At 45.0% G+C, this 15,804-nt stretch overlaps 1 protein-coding gene across 1 annotated transcript in view; it reads right to left on the bottom strand.

The window, feature by feature from the left end:
* Window positions 1-14,411, bottom strand: part of WASHC5 (WASH complex subunit 5) — a 35,133-nt gene extending 20,722 nt beyond the window's left edge. Inside the window, exons 1-13 of the mRNA XM_056854544.1 lie at window positions 14,220-14,411; window positions 13,884-14,029; window positions 12,309-12,393; window positions 11,768-11,868; window positions 10,761-10,950; window positions 10,174-10,326; window positions 9,576-9,689; window positions 8,238-8,409; window positions 5,441-5,568; window positions 4,869-4,998; window positions 3,640-3,752; window positions 2,561-2,727; window positions 81-156 (exon numbers count right to left, since the gene is read on the bottom strand). Coding sequence (XP_056710522.1) covers window positions 81-156; window positions 2,561-2,727; window positions 3,640-3,752; window positions 4,869-4,998; window positions 5,441-5,568; window positions 8,238-8,409; window positions 9,576-9,689; window positions 10,174-10,326; window positions 10,761-10,950; window positions 11,768-11,868; window positions 12,309-12,393; window positions 13,884-14,029; window positions 14,220-14,405 — 1,761 coding nt within the window. The 5' untranslated portion in view covers window positions 14,406-14,411. The remainder of the gene's footprint in view (window positions 1-80; window positions 157-2,560; window positions 2,728-3,639; window positions 3,753-4,868; window positions 4,999-5,440; window positions 5,569-8,237; window positions 8,410-9,575; window positions 9,690-10,173; window positions 10,327-10,760; window positions 10,951-11,767; window positions 11,869-12,308; window positions 12,394-13,883; window positions 14,030-14,219) is intronic.
* Between the last annotated feature and the right edge of the window lie 1,393 nt (window positions 14,412-15,804).

The following is a 15,804-nucleotide window of genomic DNA, read 5'->3' as shown; positions in this document are numbered from 1 at the left end:
CTACACAGGAACACACGAGGAGCTCTGTAAAATTACCAGGTCCACCGCAGTTTCATTGAAAAGTTCTGTTTCCTGCTTACCTTTAAAAAAGTGGCTCTGAGTTTGGTTACCATAGACGGGTTGGCCCTTATACTTTCCTGCATGATAGATGTAAAACTGGGAAAAAAGGGGTGTGGGAAGAAGAGATTCATGATCAGAACTAGCATTTGAAAGGCGTTACTCTAGAGCCTAGCAGCTCTAATAACCCTAACTAGCCCTCTCTCCTCATAGCTTGGAAGTAAATAGGTTGACTATGATCAGTATTTAGAGGGGAAGCCACCATGGAAGACAGGGGCTGCTATAAAGAGGAAGGTAATGGCGAGCCACCTCTGCTCATCTCTTGCCTTGAAAACACCATGAGGTGGAAGAAGAGTTGGTTTTAATACCCTGCTTTTCTCTACCTTTAAGGCACCTCAAAGTGGCTTACAGTCGCCTTCCCTTCCCCACAACAGACACCTTGTGAGGTAGGTGGGACTGGGAGAGTTTGGAGAGAACTGTGACTGGCTCAAGGTCACCCAGCTGGCTTCATGTGGAGAAGTAGGTAAACAAACCTGGTTCACCAGATTAGAGTCCGCCACTCAAGTGGAGGAGTGGGGAATCAAACCCAGTTCTTCAGATTAGAGTGCACTGCTCTTAACCACAACACCATGCTGGCTGGACATTAATGGAGTTGCAATGAGTCTGTTCCTACTTGGTAACACTTTACCTTTACTCTGGGGCCCGGTTCCGACAGAGACAGCTTAGCCTGTGTGTGTAGCAGTACCCACTTCAGGCTGCAAGGTGGGGGGACGGCGCTCACCAGAAACTGTACTTTATTCTTTTTCAAATCCCTGCACAAAGAAAACTAATGCAACAGAGAGGAGACTAGGCCGGAATCCTTCTCAACATCACTGAACTGATCGATGTCGAGGGAGGCTTTTGTATGGAAGAATATTCAAGCCTAATATTAAACACTCCAGCAAAACCAAAGGTATGGAGATTCAGACAGAGACAGCAGACTGATCTGCAGGCTGGTAATTTTATTTATTTAACCATTGCTTTGCCACCTTTCTACCCAGAGTCCCCCCACCCAAGGCAGCGAACATTAAAACAACTTTTAAAGTTAAGTAGACATAAATTAATTCAATTAAAACATGTAAACAAACAAAACACCAAAACCAGGGAGGAGGGCCAATGACAATTACTGGAGGAGCTCCAAACGTAACAAAAAAGGCTTCATCTGCTGGTAGAAGACACTGATAGAGGGAGGCAGAGGAATCTCCCTGGGGAGGGAGTTCCAAAGATTTGGTGCCATGATTGAGGAGGCCCTTTTTCGAGTTGCCACCGTCTACTCTTAGATGGCGGGGGCACCCAAAGCAGGATCTCCAAAGATGACTGCAGTGGATGGATAGGTTTGTACAGGAGAAGATGGTCCCTTAAGGTTCGTTTGTCCCAAGCCAGTAGGGCTTTAACGGACAATACCAGCATCTTGAATTGGTCCCAGAAACACTCTGTAGATGGCAGTAAGAGGTCTCTGGACTGGCCAGGCGAAGAATAAACAACATGAGGCTGGCCACTGGTCCTTGCTCGGTCACCGGAATAGGATTTCCCTGTTGCTGCTCTCTAGGATGTCTGCTTACTATTCATCTTCCTTGTGTAGAAGTTCCTGCTTTCCTTACACCTTCTTCTTCACCTTGTCCCCTCTATTTCAGCCTCATGTTCCACTTCCTATTGCTACATCTGCCTCACCCCCGATCCTCCAAGACTCTGAATTGCCTCTTCAGCTATGAGGCATTTTAACTTACTCAAAATCCAGTTCAACCTTGGAGTCCAAGGGGCTGTGGCTAAGTGGTAGAGTATCTGCTTGGCATGCAGAAGGTCCCAGGTTCAATCCCTGGCATCTCCAGTTAAAGGGACTAGAAAAGTGGGTGATGTGAAAGACCTCTGCCTGAGACCCTGGAGAGCGGCCGCTGGTCTGAGTAGACAATACTGACTTCGATGGTCCAAGGGTCTGATTCAGTACAAGGCAGCTTCATGTGTTCAAGAATGTCTGCAGGGACTCTAGATCAAAATCAACGCACCATCAAACTTGATTAGGGACAAGTCCCACAATACCTACCTCAACCCACTTGACAGCAGAGCAACCTCCACTCTGAATCCTGTGTTTGGATATGTGACACCCTATTCCTCATAACATTTGGCTTGGATGGCCCAGGCTAGCCTGATCTTGTCAGATCTCAAAAGCTAAGCAGGGTCAGCCCTGGTTAGTATTTAGATTGGAGACCATCAAGAAAGTCCAGGGTTGCTACACAGAAGAAGGCACTGGCAAGCCACCTCCGTTTGTCTCTGGCCTTGCAAACTCTACAGGTTGCCATAAGTCAGCTATGACTTGACAGGACTTTCCCCCTCAAATACAACCCAGAATAAACTACATGGGTTGGAGTGGAGGGTTAGGGAGCAGCGAAGAGGTCAATTTTTCCTCTGCTCAATGGAAGAGGCAGCTGTAAAAGAAGTAACAAGTGTAAAGTCACTGGAATAATACCTGTCAATCAGCTGCCAGGCATAGGAAAGATCACCCACTATCTGCATGGTGATCAAAACCTCTTCTTTAATGTTGATGGTCCGGATCATCTGATGGAGAAACTTGCGAGTGTCCGCAAGAAACTGGCAAACTTGCAGGTTGGATTCCAGCTGGTGAAATTCTTGCACCTTGTGTGGAAAGAGAAATCCCAAGAGCAATTCTGAGGGATTTTTTAAATAGATACAACAGTACCTGAATGATAACAGAGCCATTTAAATCCTTAGCATAGGAACGTGTATGGCTTTCTTCTGAATCCCCATATTCTATATAAATGCCCAACGACAGAATATTTCACAGGTCAATTTCATCCGGCACAGAACAGCTACTGCCTTTAATGTGCACCAAATACAAAAATCAGGTACTGGCCAGGTTGCATTAGATGCGCTCAGCAAAACACTTTGACAACCAGCAGGGTGAATTAACAGTGGATTACAGAAACGTCTGTCCTCCAATGCATTAAAATAACCAGGAACTACTTCTAAAGGTGTAGCAGCCCTAATAGCTCAGACTAGTCTGATCTTGTCAGAGAAGAGGACCTTGGGCTAATCACAACTCTGATAGAGTTCTCTCAACCCCACCTAACTCACAGAGTGTCTGTTGTGGGGAGGGCAAGAAGTGATTGTAAGCCAGTTTGATTAAGTGGTAGAGAAAGTCGGCACATAAAAACCAACTCTTCTTCTTCTTCTCACCTTCTTGCAGTTTGGCTTCTCCCAGTACCATCCTAAGACAAGTTATGCCCACTGACTTCAGTAGACTCAGAAGGTTGTAACTTTTCTTAGAATGGCCCTGTCAGAGGCCTACCTTTGCAAGGCCACTATGAAATCAAAGGTTTTGATTGATCCTGAAAGTCTGCTCTCTTCCTTCCACCCCCACCCATGAATTCCCACCCCCCCAAGAATGGCTGGCTGATCGGTCCAGATAATTCTCTTGAAAGCAGGGGCACATCACTATGCCAGCCTGCATCTGGTAAAGCAAATTGTTTTACTTAAGCCTAAAACCCACCATCACAAATACGGCTTCACTTAACCTCTCTGCCTTACCTCTTCCAAAGCTTGTATCAACTGCACCGTTTTTCTGCCTGCAGCGGTGGAGTCGTCGTAGTTCAGAGACATTATTTGTTTGGAGATCTCCCTGAACCAGGCCTGCAGATTTTCTGTTGAAATGGGAAACCACGGGCAGAAAACGCTTTTAATTGCATCCCGTTTAAATCCACAGACAAACATATCAAACCCTCAGTTCACAAACCATCTATTTCTAAATGCGGATGGCGATTTTTGAAGAAAACGGTGCCACAGAGATGTTTTGCAAACAGGTTTTTACAAGGAAAAGCTTCCATCATTGCTTTCTAAGCTTCTACCTCGTTGTCCTGCCCAATTAAAGCTGGAAGCCTGATTCCCTCTTACATCTGAGAAATCTGTTGGGAGAACATATAGGAGAAAGTACCGCCTGTCTATAGATGGACCAATCTCTGCATGAGTCACTGTCCTGACCATTCCTCCTGCTCAGAGCACAGGCAAGTGCATGCAGAAACACAACAGGAATCCTCCTCTGAAGGCTCAGCTGCTCACCTGTGTTGGGAGTGAGTGAATCACCCCACTATATGCAGTGCACAGATAGAAGAGAACTGCTCACTCATCACAGGGGTTGACTACAGCGAGGCAAAGCCAGTAAATCAGGCAGAGATGCAGTGGCATCCTCTTCCATAGGTGGGTACTCAAAAAGCAACAATTAGTGCTAGGGAATATTATGTAAAATTTAATCATTAAAGAACCCCTAAAGCCTTTCGCACGAGCTTCTTCAGGGGGATCTTTTTCTGCTCAAGTATCCCATGCAAGCAATAAAACAATTATTATTGTTTGCATTGGATGCTTGCATGGGATGCTTGAGCAGAAAAAGATCTCCCTGAAGTAGCTTGTGTGAAACGCGTAGTGGTACTTTATTGATTAAATTTTAAATTCTATTCCCTTGCATCAATCGTTGCTTTTTGTTTTGGTGCACCCCCCCCTTTTTTCCTACTTACTGGGCTCACAGAAGCCTTGAATGATTCAATTTCTTGAACCACAGACTTTGGAAATGACTAATCTTCATACATACATGTGAGCTTCCTAAATAAAACTGGCCAATAAAGCTTGATGTGTATGCTTGATGTGTGGAAGGTCACACCCGCCACCCTGTGTCAGAATTCCAAAGGTGCCCGTGGGATCAAAAAGGTTGGGGGCTCCCTGCTCTACAACACAAAAATGTGCTTATTTCTTCTTCATCAGCCTACCGTTTTTCTCCACTCTCGTTAAGGGCTTAACTCCAGAAAAGACATCGGCCAGCTCAGCCATCCGCTCCGACCCTTCCTTTTTGAAACTCTCCCATTTTTCTTGTTTTTCAGACAGCATCTGCTTAAACATCTAAAGGACAGGTAGAAATGAAAAGGACTGTAGTTAACAGATTGATCTCCCCCAACTGCAAAACTGCAGTATAAAATGCAGAGGTACACGCTGATCTAGAGAAGGGGGGCTCTTGATCCCAGTATTCCTTCCTATGATTCCTAAGTCTCACTGAAAATAAAAGAAAATGCTGAAGAGTTGGAGGTATATTTATTAAGACACAGCTTGGAAAAAAATGGAGAGGTTTAAAAAGCAGTTTAGGAGTGCTGGTGTCAAGGTCCAAGACCTAGAGTTTGGCACTTCCAGATCAGAAAAACATAGACATATAGAGCTGGAAGGGACCTCAAGGGTCATCTAGCCCAACCCCCTGCCCAAACGTCTAAAAAGGGCTCTCTTGTGTGCACTATTATCTCCTATAAACTTGGATATTATAAAAGACATGAAATGGCAAATGTTCTGTTACCTCTTTCAGGATGAATTCAAACTGTGCCGTGTCCAGGAGAAGCTGGAAAAGGATCTTGGGGTTGTACTTCGAATCGGTTAAAACTTGGTCCTTTATTTGGCGAAGGCGCTTGTTGTTTGGATCACAGGCTGGGAAAGAAGGGGGAGGGGAAATGAATGCTTTTTCAAGAGGCACAGGATGTATCATAAAAGCTTTTGACTGTGAACGCAGGATTTCTGCTCCAGGAAAGTCAGCCAAGACCAGCACCCTGCTTACCTCTGGGAAGCTCACAAACATTTTGTGGAAGTGACGGACTTTCCCTGGTTGTCCATTCCAAACATCAGATACCCTGCCTCTGGATATGGAGGTTCTAATTTTGGTATCAAGATCAATAGAAGTAGACAGACCCATGCCCTTCGAATAAGCTTGTATTTAAAAAATAAAACACAGTAGCACTCCTATTACATCTAAACAAACAAAAAAGTAGTCCCTTCCCTTCTACCCAAAGGGCATGAAGAGTGACGGAGTATGCAAGACACTGTCATGGATAACTATGGTTCTTAGTTCTTCAGTTTCATACTAGTAAGCCTGCATAAGGAGACATATTGTAGGGGGCTATAGAATTTAGAAGAATATTAATTGCATTAAGCACATAAGGTTTTTACTAACTTGGAATGTATTTGAACTCTGCCTTAGTTTAACATACACTGAGCATATGAAGGTTCTCTGGAAAATTGCCAAGAGGCGCCTATGCAAAAGACACCATGAATTACACAAAGACAAGAACCTGAGGCACACACAAGGACCTTTGGACTTCCCTTGTTTAGGAACACAAGGATCGTTCCGAGTGTATCCAGAGGATATGCAGATTGTTTACCTTCATGTTGTAATGTTAATCTCTACACTACACATTTTAAGGAGTGCCAACGCATATCAAACGTGTCTTTGCATTTCAAAAGGGTTTTTCCACCGGTGATTACCTCTTTACACATCTTCACATACTTACATTTTATTATTACATTAGCCAACTGTTTTATGTCACAACTATGTATTGCATGTTATACTTGATGTCAGTAAATACCGTAAAAGTGTATACAAGGCGGTCGCTGTCTTGTGCTCATTGCTCATTGCCTTAGCATCCTGTCTTGCTGGCATTGGCCTTTACTGTGCACAATGAATCTTTTCATTTAACCAATTTGTGTGCCTGGCTTTTGACTTGGGATAAGCTTCAAGGCCCGAACCTTACCGCAACCTAAGGGTGGCGCTAACAATACCATAAGGCAGGGGCCTCATACTGTGCGTAGACTGATCATTATCCCTAGAATGGACGGGGGCTTCAACTAGTGCCTGGGTTTCAAAGAAAGGGCAATACAATGTTTGAAGTTGGATGGGACAGCAGGTGGTCAGATGGACCTAAAAAAAAAATCCCCGTTTCATGTTCAACGGATCAATAACCCTCTTGGCACGAAGCAGGGACACACCAATACTGCCAGACATCAGGCCACATTCATTAATGTCTTGGCTTCGTTTCTAGTAACTCTACGTTTGCTAGCCACCGATAAGTGTCCATTACCACTTTAAAAATGTGAATTCCTAATTCAAACTCGTTAGCAAACAATTTGCACAGCCATAAATATATCTGAAGATGTCGGAAGGTGCTAGAGGTTAAATCAAATCTGGCCTAATGAAACCACCTTCCTTTCTTTGTTCCCCAATTTCCACGGGTGAACACAGGCCAGTATAAATTTAAAGTAATTGTACCCCCATCACAGCCTACTTAGAGGTCTGGCACCAGATAAACTATACAGGTGAGCTACAAATCTAAAAATATGTGCAAAGAGGTGTCCTATGGCTGTGTCCCACAAATCTGCTAATGGAAGTGTCTTCTTCCAGGGGGAAGGCTCCCCCAATTGAGGGAAGCAGCTCCACTAGAGAACTACTCTGTGGGACGCAACCCTTTATATAGAAGGTTTCTATTTTAATATCCAAGAAAAAGACAGAGACGGAGAAGTAATTCTTCTCCCCAAAGGCAGCTTCAACTGGAAGCAAAGGAGGTACAAACCTATGGAGAGACCATACTTGGAATACAGTTCTGGTCACCCCCCCCCCCCACAAAAGGGATATTGCAGAGCTTGAGAAAGTGCAGAAAAGAGCAACCAAAATGATCAGAGGGTTATAGCAACTACCCTATGAGGAGCAACTGAAACGCTTAGGGCTGTTTAGCTTGGAAAAAAGGCGGTTAAGGGGAGACCTGAGAGAGGTGTATAAAATTATGCATGGTAAGGAGAGAGTGGACAGGGAGAAGCTTTTCTCTCTCCTAATACCAGAATGCCGGGGTCATCTGCTGAATCGGAGGGTGAGAGATTCAAAAGGAAGTATTTATTCACACAAGGCATAGTTAAATTGTGGAACTCCCTGCCCCAGGATGTGGTGATGGCTGCCAGCTTGGAGGGCTTTAAGAGGGGAGTGGACGTATTCATGGAGGAAAGGGGTATTCATGGCTATTAGTTAGAATGGATATTAGTCATGCTGCATACCTATTCTCTCCAGGATCAGAGGCCTATTATCTTAAGTACTGTGGAGCACAGGCAGGACAATGCTGCTGCAGTAGTCTTGTTTGTGGGCTTCCTAGAGGCACTTGGTTGGCCACTATGTGAACAGATTGCTTGACTTGATGGGCCTTGGTCTGATCCAGCATGGCCTTTCTTATGTCCTTATGAGGTTTTCAAAGCACTGAGCATAATGAGACGATGGGGGGGGGGCAGGGCGGGACGAGGAAGGAGGAACACCCACCATGACACCAACTCCCCACCCTTACCCAAGTCTGCCGTGTGAAGCATCAGCCACCGGATTGCCACGTTGCAGTCCCGCAAGCAGTTCAGCAGCTTGGGAATGTTGTCCAGCACCATCTCCTCTCTCAAGTAGCCTTCCTTCAGGAGCTGTCGCACTTGGCTGTGCACGCGCTCGGTGACAGCGGCGTACCTGCTCGCCTTTGAAAGGAAGATAATCCGCACATTAGCGCAGAGAGAGAGAGAGAGGGGGGCTGCACGGAGAAGCCCCAGGAGAGTTTAAATGGTTCCAAGCCAGCAGCATGTTTCAGGCAATACGCACAAATCCCACATTTTTATCTGTAATTCTCTGAACTGTACTTTGTAGTTACAAAATATGGTCCATCCAAAAAGGATTTCATAGGGCCGCTGGCTTCTAATTTTGGGGCCCCCAACCTTTTTGAGCCTGTGGGCACCTTTGGAATTCTGACACGGGGTGGTGGGCACAACCACAAAATGGCTGCCACAGGGGGAGGAGCCAACCACAAAAATGGCTGCCACAAGAGGTGGAGCCACACCACCCCGACGAAGCCAAAGAGGGTAATTAAAACCACACTGGGAAAGAGGGGTGAAAGAGAATAGAACAAACATTGTTGGGGCAGCTGCTACTGAAACAATGTGATTTTAAGCCACACAGCCAACCAGATCTTCAGCGGCAAATCAGAAGCCCTGCTTGGCAAGAGGCCCACCCACTTTCTTAAAACAGCTATAGTCAGTGCCAAGAAATGTGTTGGCGGGTGCCGCTGCGCCAACCTACTTTCCCATTATTAATATGGAATACCATTTGGCACATGATTTCTGCACCAATGTTCCAGTGTACACTGTGGTAAATTGGTCACAAGCAGGACTTTACATGACCATATCAAAGAGTTGCACCATTGGTCTGTCCTGTTCAGGACTGTCTGTTTTGACCACCAGTAGCTCTTCGGGAGCCGAGGCAAGGAAAAGCCTTTCCTCACACCTACTACTTGATATCGTTTAACTGGAGATTTCGGGAAGTGAACCCGCCAGGATGGTCTGTACTCAAAATAGGGGCCCTGACACAGTCCCACACCACGGCTACAAATTCCAAGTGTATGTGCACTCCCCCCCCCACACATATAAATGATTATTACACTACACAATCCACATGAAAGTTATAATTTTTTCTTCTTACATAGAATTTTCTGTGTAAGGATTTTGCGAGGCACAAAAAGGCCCTTTGAAAGCTGTCCTTTCGGCAGAAACGTCACATGCCAGAAATATTTACAGACACCACCGTTGATGCATCAGAAATATCCCACTTTGTTCAGGTCTTCAGGTGCACCTTGAAAGAAGAAATTCCCTACCTGCTCCTTGACATTGGAAAGATCCAACGTGTAGTTCAGAGCTGTTTTTGCAGCTTTGTAAGGTTCCCAGGCTTCGGCTAGATTCACGCAGATCCCCATATAAATGCTGATAACCTGAAGACGGAAGGAGAAGGAACATTCCTAATGAACCACGTTACCCCAAAGCCTGTGGGGAAATTGTAGTTCTCATCATATCACCCTTTAGATTGGACAGATCCAGGGTTGCACTTGGTAACATCTGCTTGTAGTTCTTCTGTAGGCAAAACTTGTGCAAGGCTATCAGAGCGTATTCCCCCTTTTTATCCTCACAACAACCCTGTGAGGTAGGTTAGGCTGAGAGAGAGAGAGCGAGAGCGCTACTGGCTCAAGGTCAGCCAACGACCTTCCAGTGCGGAGCTCGAATTCAAACCCAGGGTTCCCGGATCCTAGTCCGATACTCTAACCCCAACACCATGCTGACTCTAATTAGGCCTAAGACAATGACGTCTAAGCTATCTCTCAAACATACCTTGAGCTGGAATACTTCTAACTATAGCACAATCCGTAATCACTATACTACACTGGCTCCAGCAGCCAGTATTAGAACTATAATGCTTACCCAGTTATCTGGAAAATATTTGTCCACTATCTCCCTCATTTTCGCTTGCTGAGTATGGAGAATGGACGGGTCAAAATACAGCAGGACGTACAACATGGCTGCCTGAGTCGCAAGCGCGGTGCTGCGGTGCTCAGGTAACGGATAGGCGGAAACCTGTAATGAGGGGAGTAGAGATAGAAGGGAGTCAAGAAGAAGAAAAGTTGTTTTTTATATGCCGACTTTCTACCTTTTAAGGAGAATCAAACCGGCTTACAATCACCTTCCCTTCCTCTCCCTACAACATTCACCCTGTGAGGTAGGTGGAGCTCAGAGAGCTCTAAGAGAGCTGTGACTACCCCAAGGTCAACCAGCTTGCTTCGTGTGTAGGGGGGTGGGGAAACCAACCCGGTTCACCACTTTAGTCTGCTGCTCATGTGAAGGAGTGGGGAATCAAACCCGGTTCTCCAGATTAGAGTCCACCACTCCTGACCACCTAACCCTGCTGGTTGGAAGTAAACAGGTACTATCCGACATAAGAGTACAGCCCTTACAGTAGAAGTTAGGCCTCGTTTTTCTTGCCTGCTATTCCACGGTGTGCCTAGACCTACCTGGTTATATATGTCATCTGACCTCAGGCGGCCAATGACCATGCTGATGAAGGTTTCACTGATGGGCACCCTGCTGAAGTAGCTCTCGGGATAGTTCGGAGGCCGCTTAGCTCCCGGCTGGCTCGAATAGCCGGTGCTCCGGAGCAGCTTACATATGTCGTCCATATTGGAGTCAGCAGAACGAGCGGCACTGGACGACAAATGGAGGAAGCCATTTTAGAAAGAAGAAACTGGCAAGCAAGAGAACGAGACACCAACAAAATGCCAACGACACTTATACCAGGTGTGCTGACCTTATACCAGGTATGCTGACCTTATCTGCAGCTAATGTGTTAAAGAGTAAAGGGGCTACGAATGTGAGCGGGGACGTCTCTAAAGCTCAACTGAATTCAGTTGGTGACCTTAACAAATGCTTTGCTTTCTTCCTTCTGCAGCATAAAGGTCTACCTTACAAGATTTTTGTAAGGACTACTGAGATCACGTATGTGGGAAGTGCTCAGAATGCAGCTGTTTGCCAGGTACCACACCTACTAAGTTTTATTTATTATATGTGTTTGTGTGTGTTGTGAAGTCACAGCTGACTTGTGGTGACCTCACAGGGTTTTCGAGGCAAGAGACGTTCAGAGGTGGTTTGCCATTGCCTGCCCCCCACTGGGCTGAGAGAGTTCTGGGAGAACTGTGACTGGCCCAAGGTCACCCAGCAGGCTTCAGGTGAGGAGTGGGGAATCAAATCTGGTTCTCCAGATTAGAGTCCACCACTCTCAACCACTACACTACACTAGCTCTCATGTATATACATACACACAACACACACACACACTCATTTCATGTATATATACATACACAAACACACACACGAGGATTCATAATTGATATAGCGGCAGACTCTGCATCTCCTCTACATAGTCCTTGCTTTCCGAAATCCCACTACTTCTTATCTCTAGTAGCACCCTAGCCTAGGAATCGAAAATCCTAGGAATCGAGAATCGGTTCATGGAGAAGAGTACCTGTATCTATAGTAGGAAACCAGCATCCTCTCCCGGACTTCCCCTTCGATTTTCTGATCAATGACCAGCAACATGACGCCATACAAATAAAGGGCTTCACACTGGGGCATGAAGAGGAAAAAAGTGTGTTGTCTTTTGTAGGAGAGGTAGGAGAGCTGAACCATAAAAAGCTGCATATTATATCAGGGCTCATTTATAGTACTTGAAGTGCTTACAAAGGTTAGAATTTAAAATGGCCCCAGAGTGGCAGCAATCCAATAATGGTGGGGGACAAAAAGTCTTTTAAGGACACCCTTTTGATGTTAGTTACACACAATTTGTGCTGATCCTGCAGTTGCTACTGCCTTTGGCTAGCGCAGGCAGGGGATGGAGTTGCTGATGTGAAGACAGCCGTGAGGAGGTAGACATCTACCCATTTAAAACTGCAGTCTGAGCTGGTGAATCCTACCATCTCAACATCCTTCCAGCTTCATTCTCCTGCGTGGAAGTTAGACCAAGAAATCACCTGAGTCCCTTATGGCATAGAGGCTCCAGGGCTTACCAAAAGCTGCTTTCCATCTTCATTAAGCAACACAGTTTCTATCGTCTGCTGTATGTAAATTCCTTCATTGAGGTCATCCAGGTACCTAAGAAACGGTAACCAAATCTAAGTTAAGCTCTCAAGGAATGAAAAGTGGAAAAACAATTCTGCCACTTGTACGGAATGGCTTCTATACTTTGATTATTTTTTTTAAGGAAGTAGTTAACACTCAGGAGAAAAGGATTCATGAGGCACCCTCCCTTAGTATATGGCCCATTAGAAAGAAAGTGATCGCTCCATCAGTGGTGCTAAATGGAAGATACAATAACTGACCTTATTCAGATAAGACTTTGCCCATGTGATCAGAAGAGAGTTGACACACTATTTCATATGATGTTGGAATGTCCCCAATACAATTCTTATCGTGATCAAAGGATTACCCTTATTTTAATGAAATTACCTGCCACCGTAACAAAAGATAAAATAGTCCCCTTTTTGCTGGTGGATAGAGATCCAAGAACAACGTTGGTGGTGACCAAGTATCTCTCCACCATATTTTCCTTAAAGAAATAAAGGCTCCCCATTTACTGCTCAAGACCTTTGGGTCATGGGAGCTTAAAAATGAAAAGGAAAGAAAGTGAAGGCCAGACCTAGATAGACCATTGGTCTGACTCAAGATAAGGCAACTTCACGTGTGTTAATCTTACCTCCGCCTTACATTCATTAGATTGTATTTGAAAAGCAATTGTCTTTCAATCCCACTTCCCATTATCAATAAGGTAAAAACATTTACCCCTCTTACAGAATTCTTGTTCAGTGTGTAGCACAATTTATTTTATGTATGGTCGATATTATCAACTACAACTGCTTTAAACGTGTTCATTGAGAATTAAGCCCTGTGGATGTCAACATAATCTACTGGTTATAAAGGAGTTTAGGATCACAGACTTTGACCTTACGTTTATTTAAAATATTTATGATACCATCTTTCCTGCAGTATGAGATTTTTTTTTTTGCTGTCAAGCCACAGTTGACTTATGTGACTCCACATGGTTTTCAAGGCAAGAGGCCTTCAAGAGGCACCTTAGATGGATGAAAGGTGGTTTGCCATTGCCTGCCTCTGCACAGACCCAGCGTGGTGTAGTGGTTAAGAGTGGTGGTTTGAAGCAGTGGACTCTGATCTGGAGAACCGGGTTTGATTCCCCCCTCCTATGCATGAGCAGCGGAGGCTAATCTGGTGGACCGAATATGTTTCCCCACTCCTACACAGGAAGCCAGCTGGGGGACCTTGGGCAAGTTACAGCTCTGTTAGAGCTCTCTCAGCCCCACCTACCTCACAGGGTGTCTGTTGTGGGGAGGGGGAGGGAAGGTGATTGTAAGCCGGTTTGAGTTTCCCGTAAGTGGTAGACAAAGTCGGCATATAAAAACCAACTCTTCTTCTTCATAGCAACCTTGGACTTCCTTGGTGATCTCCCAACTATCAGGATCCACCCTGCTTAGCTTCTGAGATCGGGCTAGCTTGGGCTATCCCTCTCCAATAACATTTTTTTCCAGAAAATGTCGGGGGGAGGGAATCACAGTTATTACGCAGCTTACCTGTTTAAATCAACAATATATTTATGGACGCTCTGGAAAGCCAAATAAAATCTGGTCAAGATTTCAATGTTGTTTTCACGAAATTCGTCATCCAAATCGAGAAGTTCAGGCTTGGCTTCCAACTTCCCTTCACATGCCTCAGGCCCCTGTGATGAAGAAATAGTCATTTTAGAGCACCATCCTTACCCCCAACCCAATTTATGAATTTTCTGAATATCAAAACCACAATTCCTCACAGCTTCAGCAAAGCAGAACACAAACAGAAAAATATCAGAGGGCCCAACATAGCCTCAACCTTCCCAGTACAAATAAGTTTAAGAAAAGCAAAATTCTTACCTTAAAGTAGCTGAAATCAAATATGATTTCTCCATATTTCAGCTGATCAGCCTTGTCTTTGAGTCGGAAAACACCAGGGATAAACTCCGAAAGTCTCAGAAGTTCAGCAATGATTGCGTTTCCACAAGAGACAATCCTCAGAATTGCTTGCCCGCATAGATTATTTTCAGCCAGGAAATCCAACATGGTGGACACGGTTCAACAGGGTGACTTCAATTTGAGTCCATATGTTCACCCTTTAAATTATCCAAAGAGAGATGCGTTGCTGGGCACTCCATTAATGCATCTGAAAGCACAACACAAATCAAAGCACTTTATGGAACTGAACCAAGTTCTTCTCTGAAAAATAAATTCAGAAGACCCATTTAATTTAAACATGTTTTACTGGATAAAGCAGGGACAGGTAACTGGAAGGCCCTTGGGTCTACTAAAACCCACAGAACAATTTTATCTGAGCACAATAGCTCTAGCATATTGTATCTGTGACCTGGCAGGCAGCTGGCATGGTATAGTGGTTAAGAGCGGCAGACCCTAATCTGGAGTACCGGGTTTGATTTCCTGCTCCTCCACATGAAGCCTGTTGGGTGACCTTGGGCTAATCACCGTTCTCTCAGGGCTCCCTCAGAAATGAGCCAGAATGCAGGGGTCATCTGCTGAAGCTGGAGGATGAGAGATTCAAAACAGATAAGAGGAAGTATTTTTTCACACAACGCATAAAGTGTGGAACTCCCTGCCCCAGGATGCGATGATGGCTGCCAACTTGGAAGGCTTTAAGAGGGGAATTGACATGTTCATGGAGGAGAGGGCTATCCATGGCTACTACTAGTCAAAACGAATACTAGTCATGATGCATGCCTATTCTCTCTCCCAGTATCAGAGGAGCATGCCTTATTATATTAAGTGCTTTGGAACACAAGCAGGATAGTGCGGCTGCAGTCGTCTTGTTTGTGGGCTTCCTGGAGGCACCTGGTTGGCCACTGTGGGAACAGACTGCTGGACTCGATGGGCCTGGAACTGACCCCGCATGGCTTTTCTTATGTTATTATGGACAGGGCTATCAATGGCTACTAGTCAAAATGCATACTAGTAATGAAGACCTATTCTCTCCAGGATCAGAGGAACATGCCTATTATCTTAGGTGCTACGGAGCACAGGCAGGACGGTGCTGCTGGAGTTGTCTTGTTTTGAAGTGCCCCAAATAAAGGTATTTTACCTGTGAAGTGCCCCAAATAAAGGTATTTTACCTGTGTACATAAACAGGTGCAGGAATCCTCCTTTTTAGACGTGACACCCATGTAGATAAATGCGTGTCAAGAACCCCCCCTTCCTCTCTTTCCTCTTGCTTTCAATTCACTTAGTTTGCCTAAAGCACATACACAAGCATTCCTCAGTCTGCAACATTCCAACCTTTGCCGGATTTGCTCTGCCTTGCTAGCTTGTTATCTCATTACAAAGACCTCCGCAAAAGAACTGCTTTGCACTTGCTTTACAGAGACGGTTTGTTAAGAATGACAGCACGAGAAAAACAGAAAAGTATCATTATTGAAGGAATTGAAGAGAAAGTGTACAAAAGGTTGATCAATGC

This window comes from Euleptes europaea, chromosome 8 (genome assembly GCF_029931775.1).
Source record: "Euleptes europaea isolate rEulEur1 chromosome 8, rEulEur1.hap1, whole genome shotgun sequence".
Taxonomy (NCBI): Eukaryota; Metazoa; Chordata; class Lepidosauria; order Squamata; family Sphaerodactylidae; genus Euleptes; species Euleptes europaea.
Note: the sequence above shows the minus strand (reverse complement) of the source record. Positions and strands in the feature narration are given on the sequence as shown.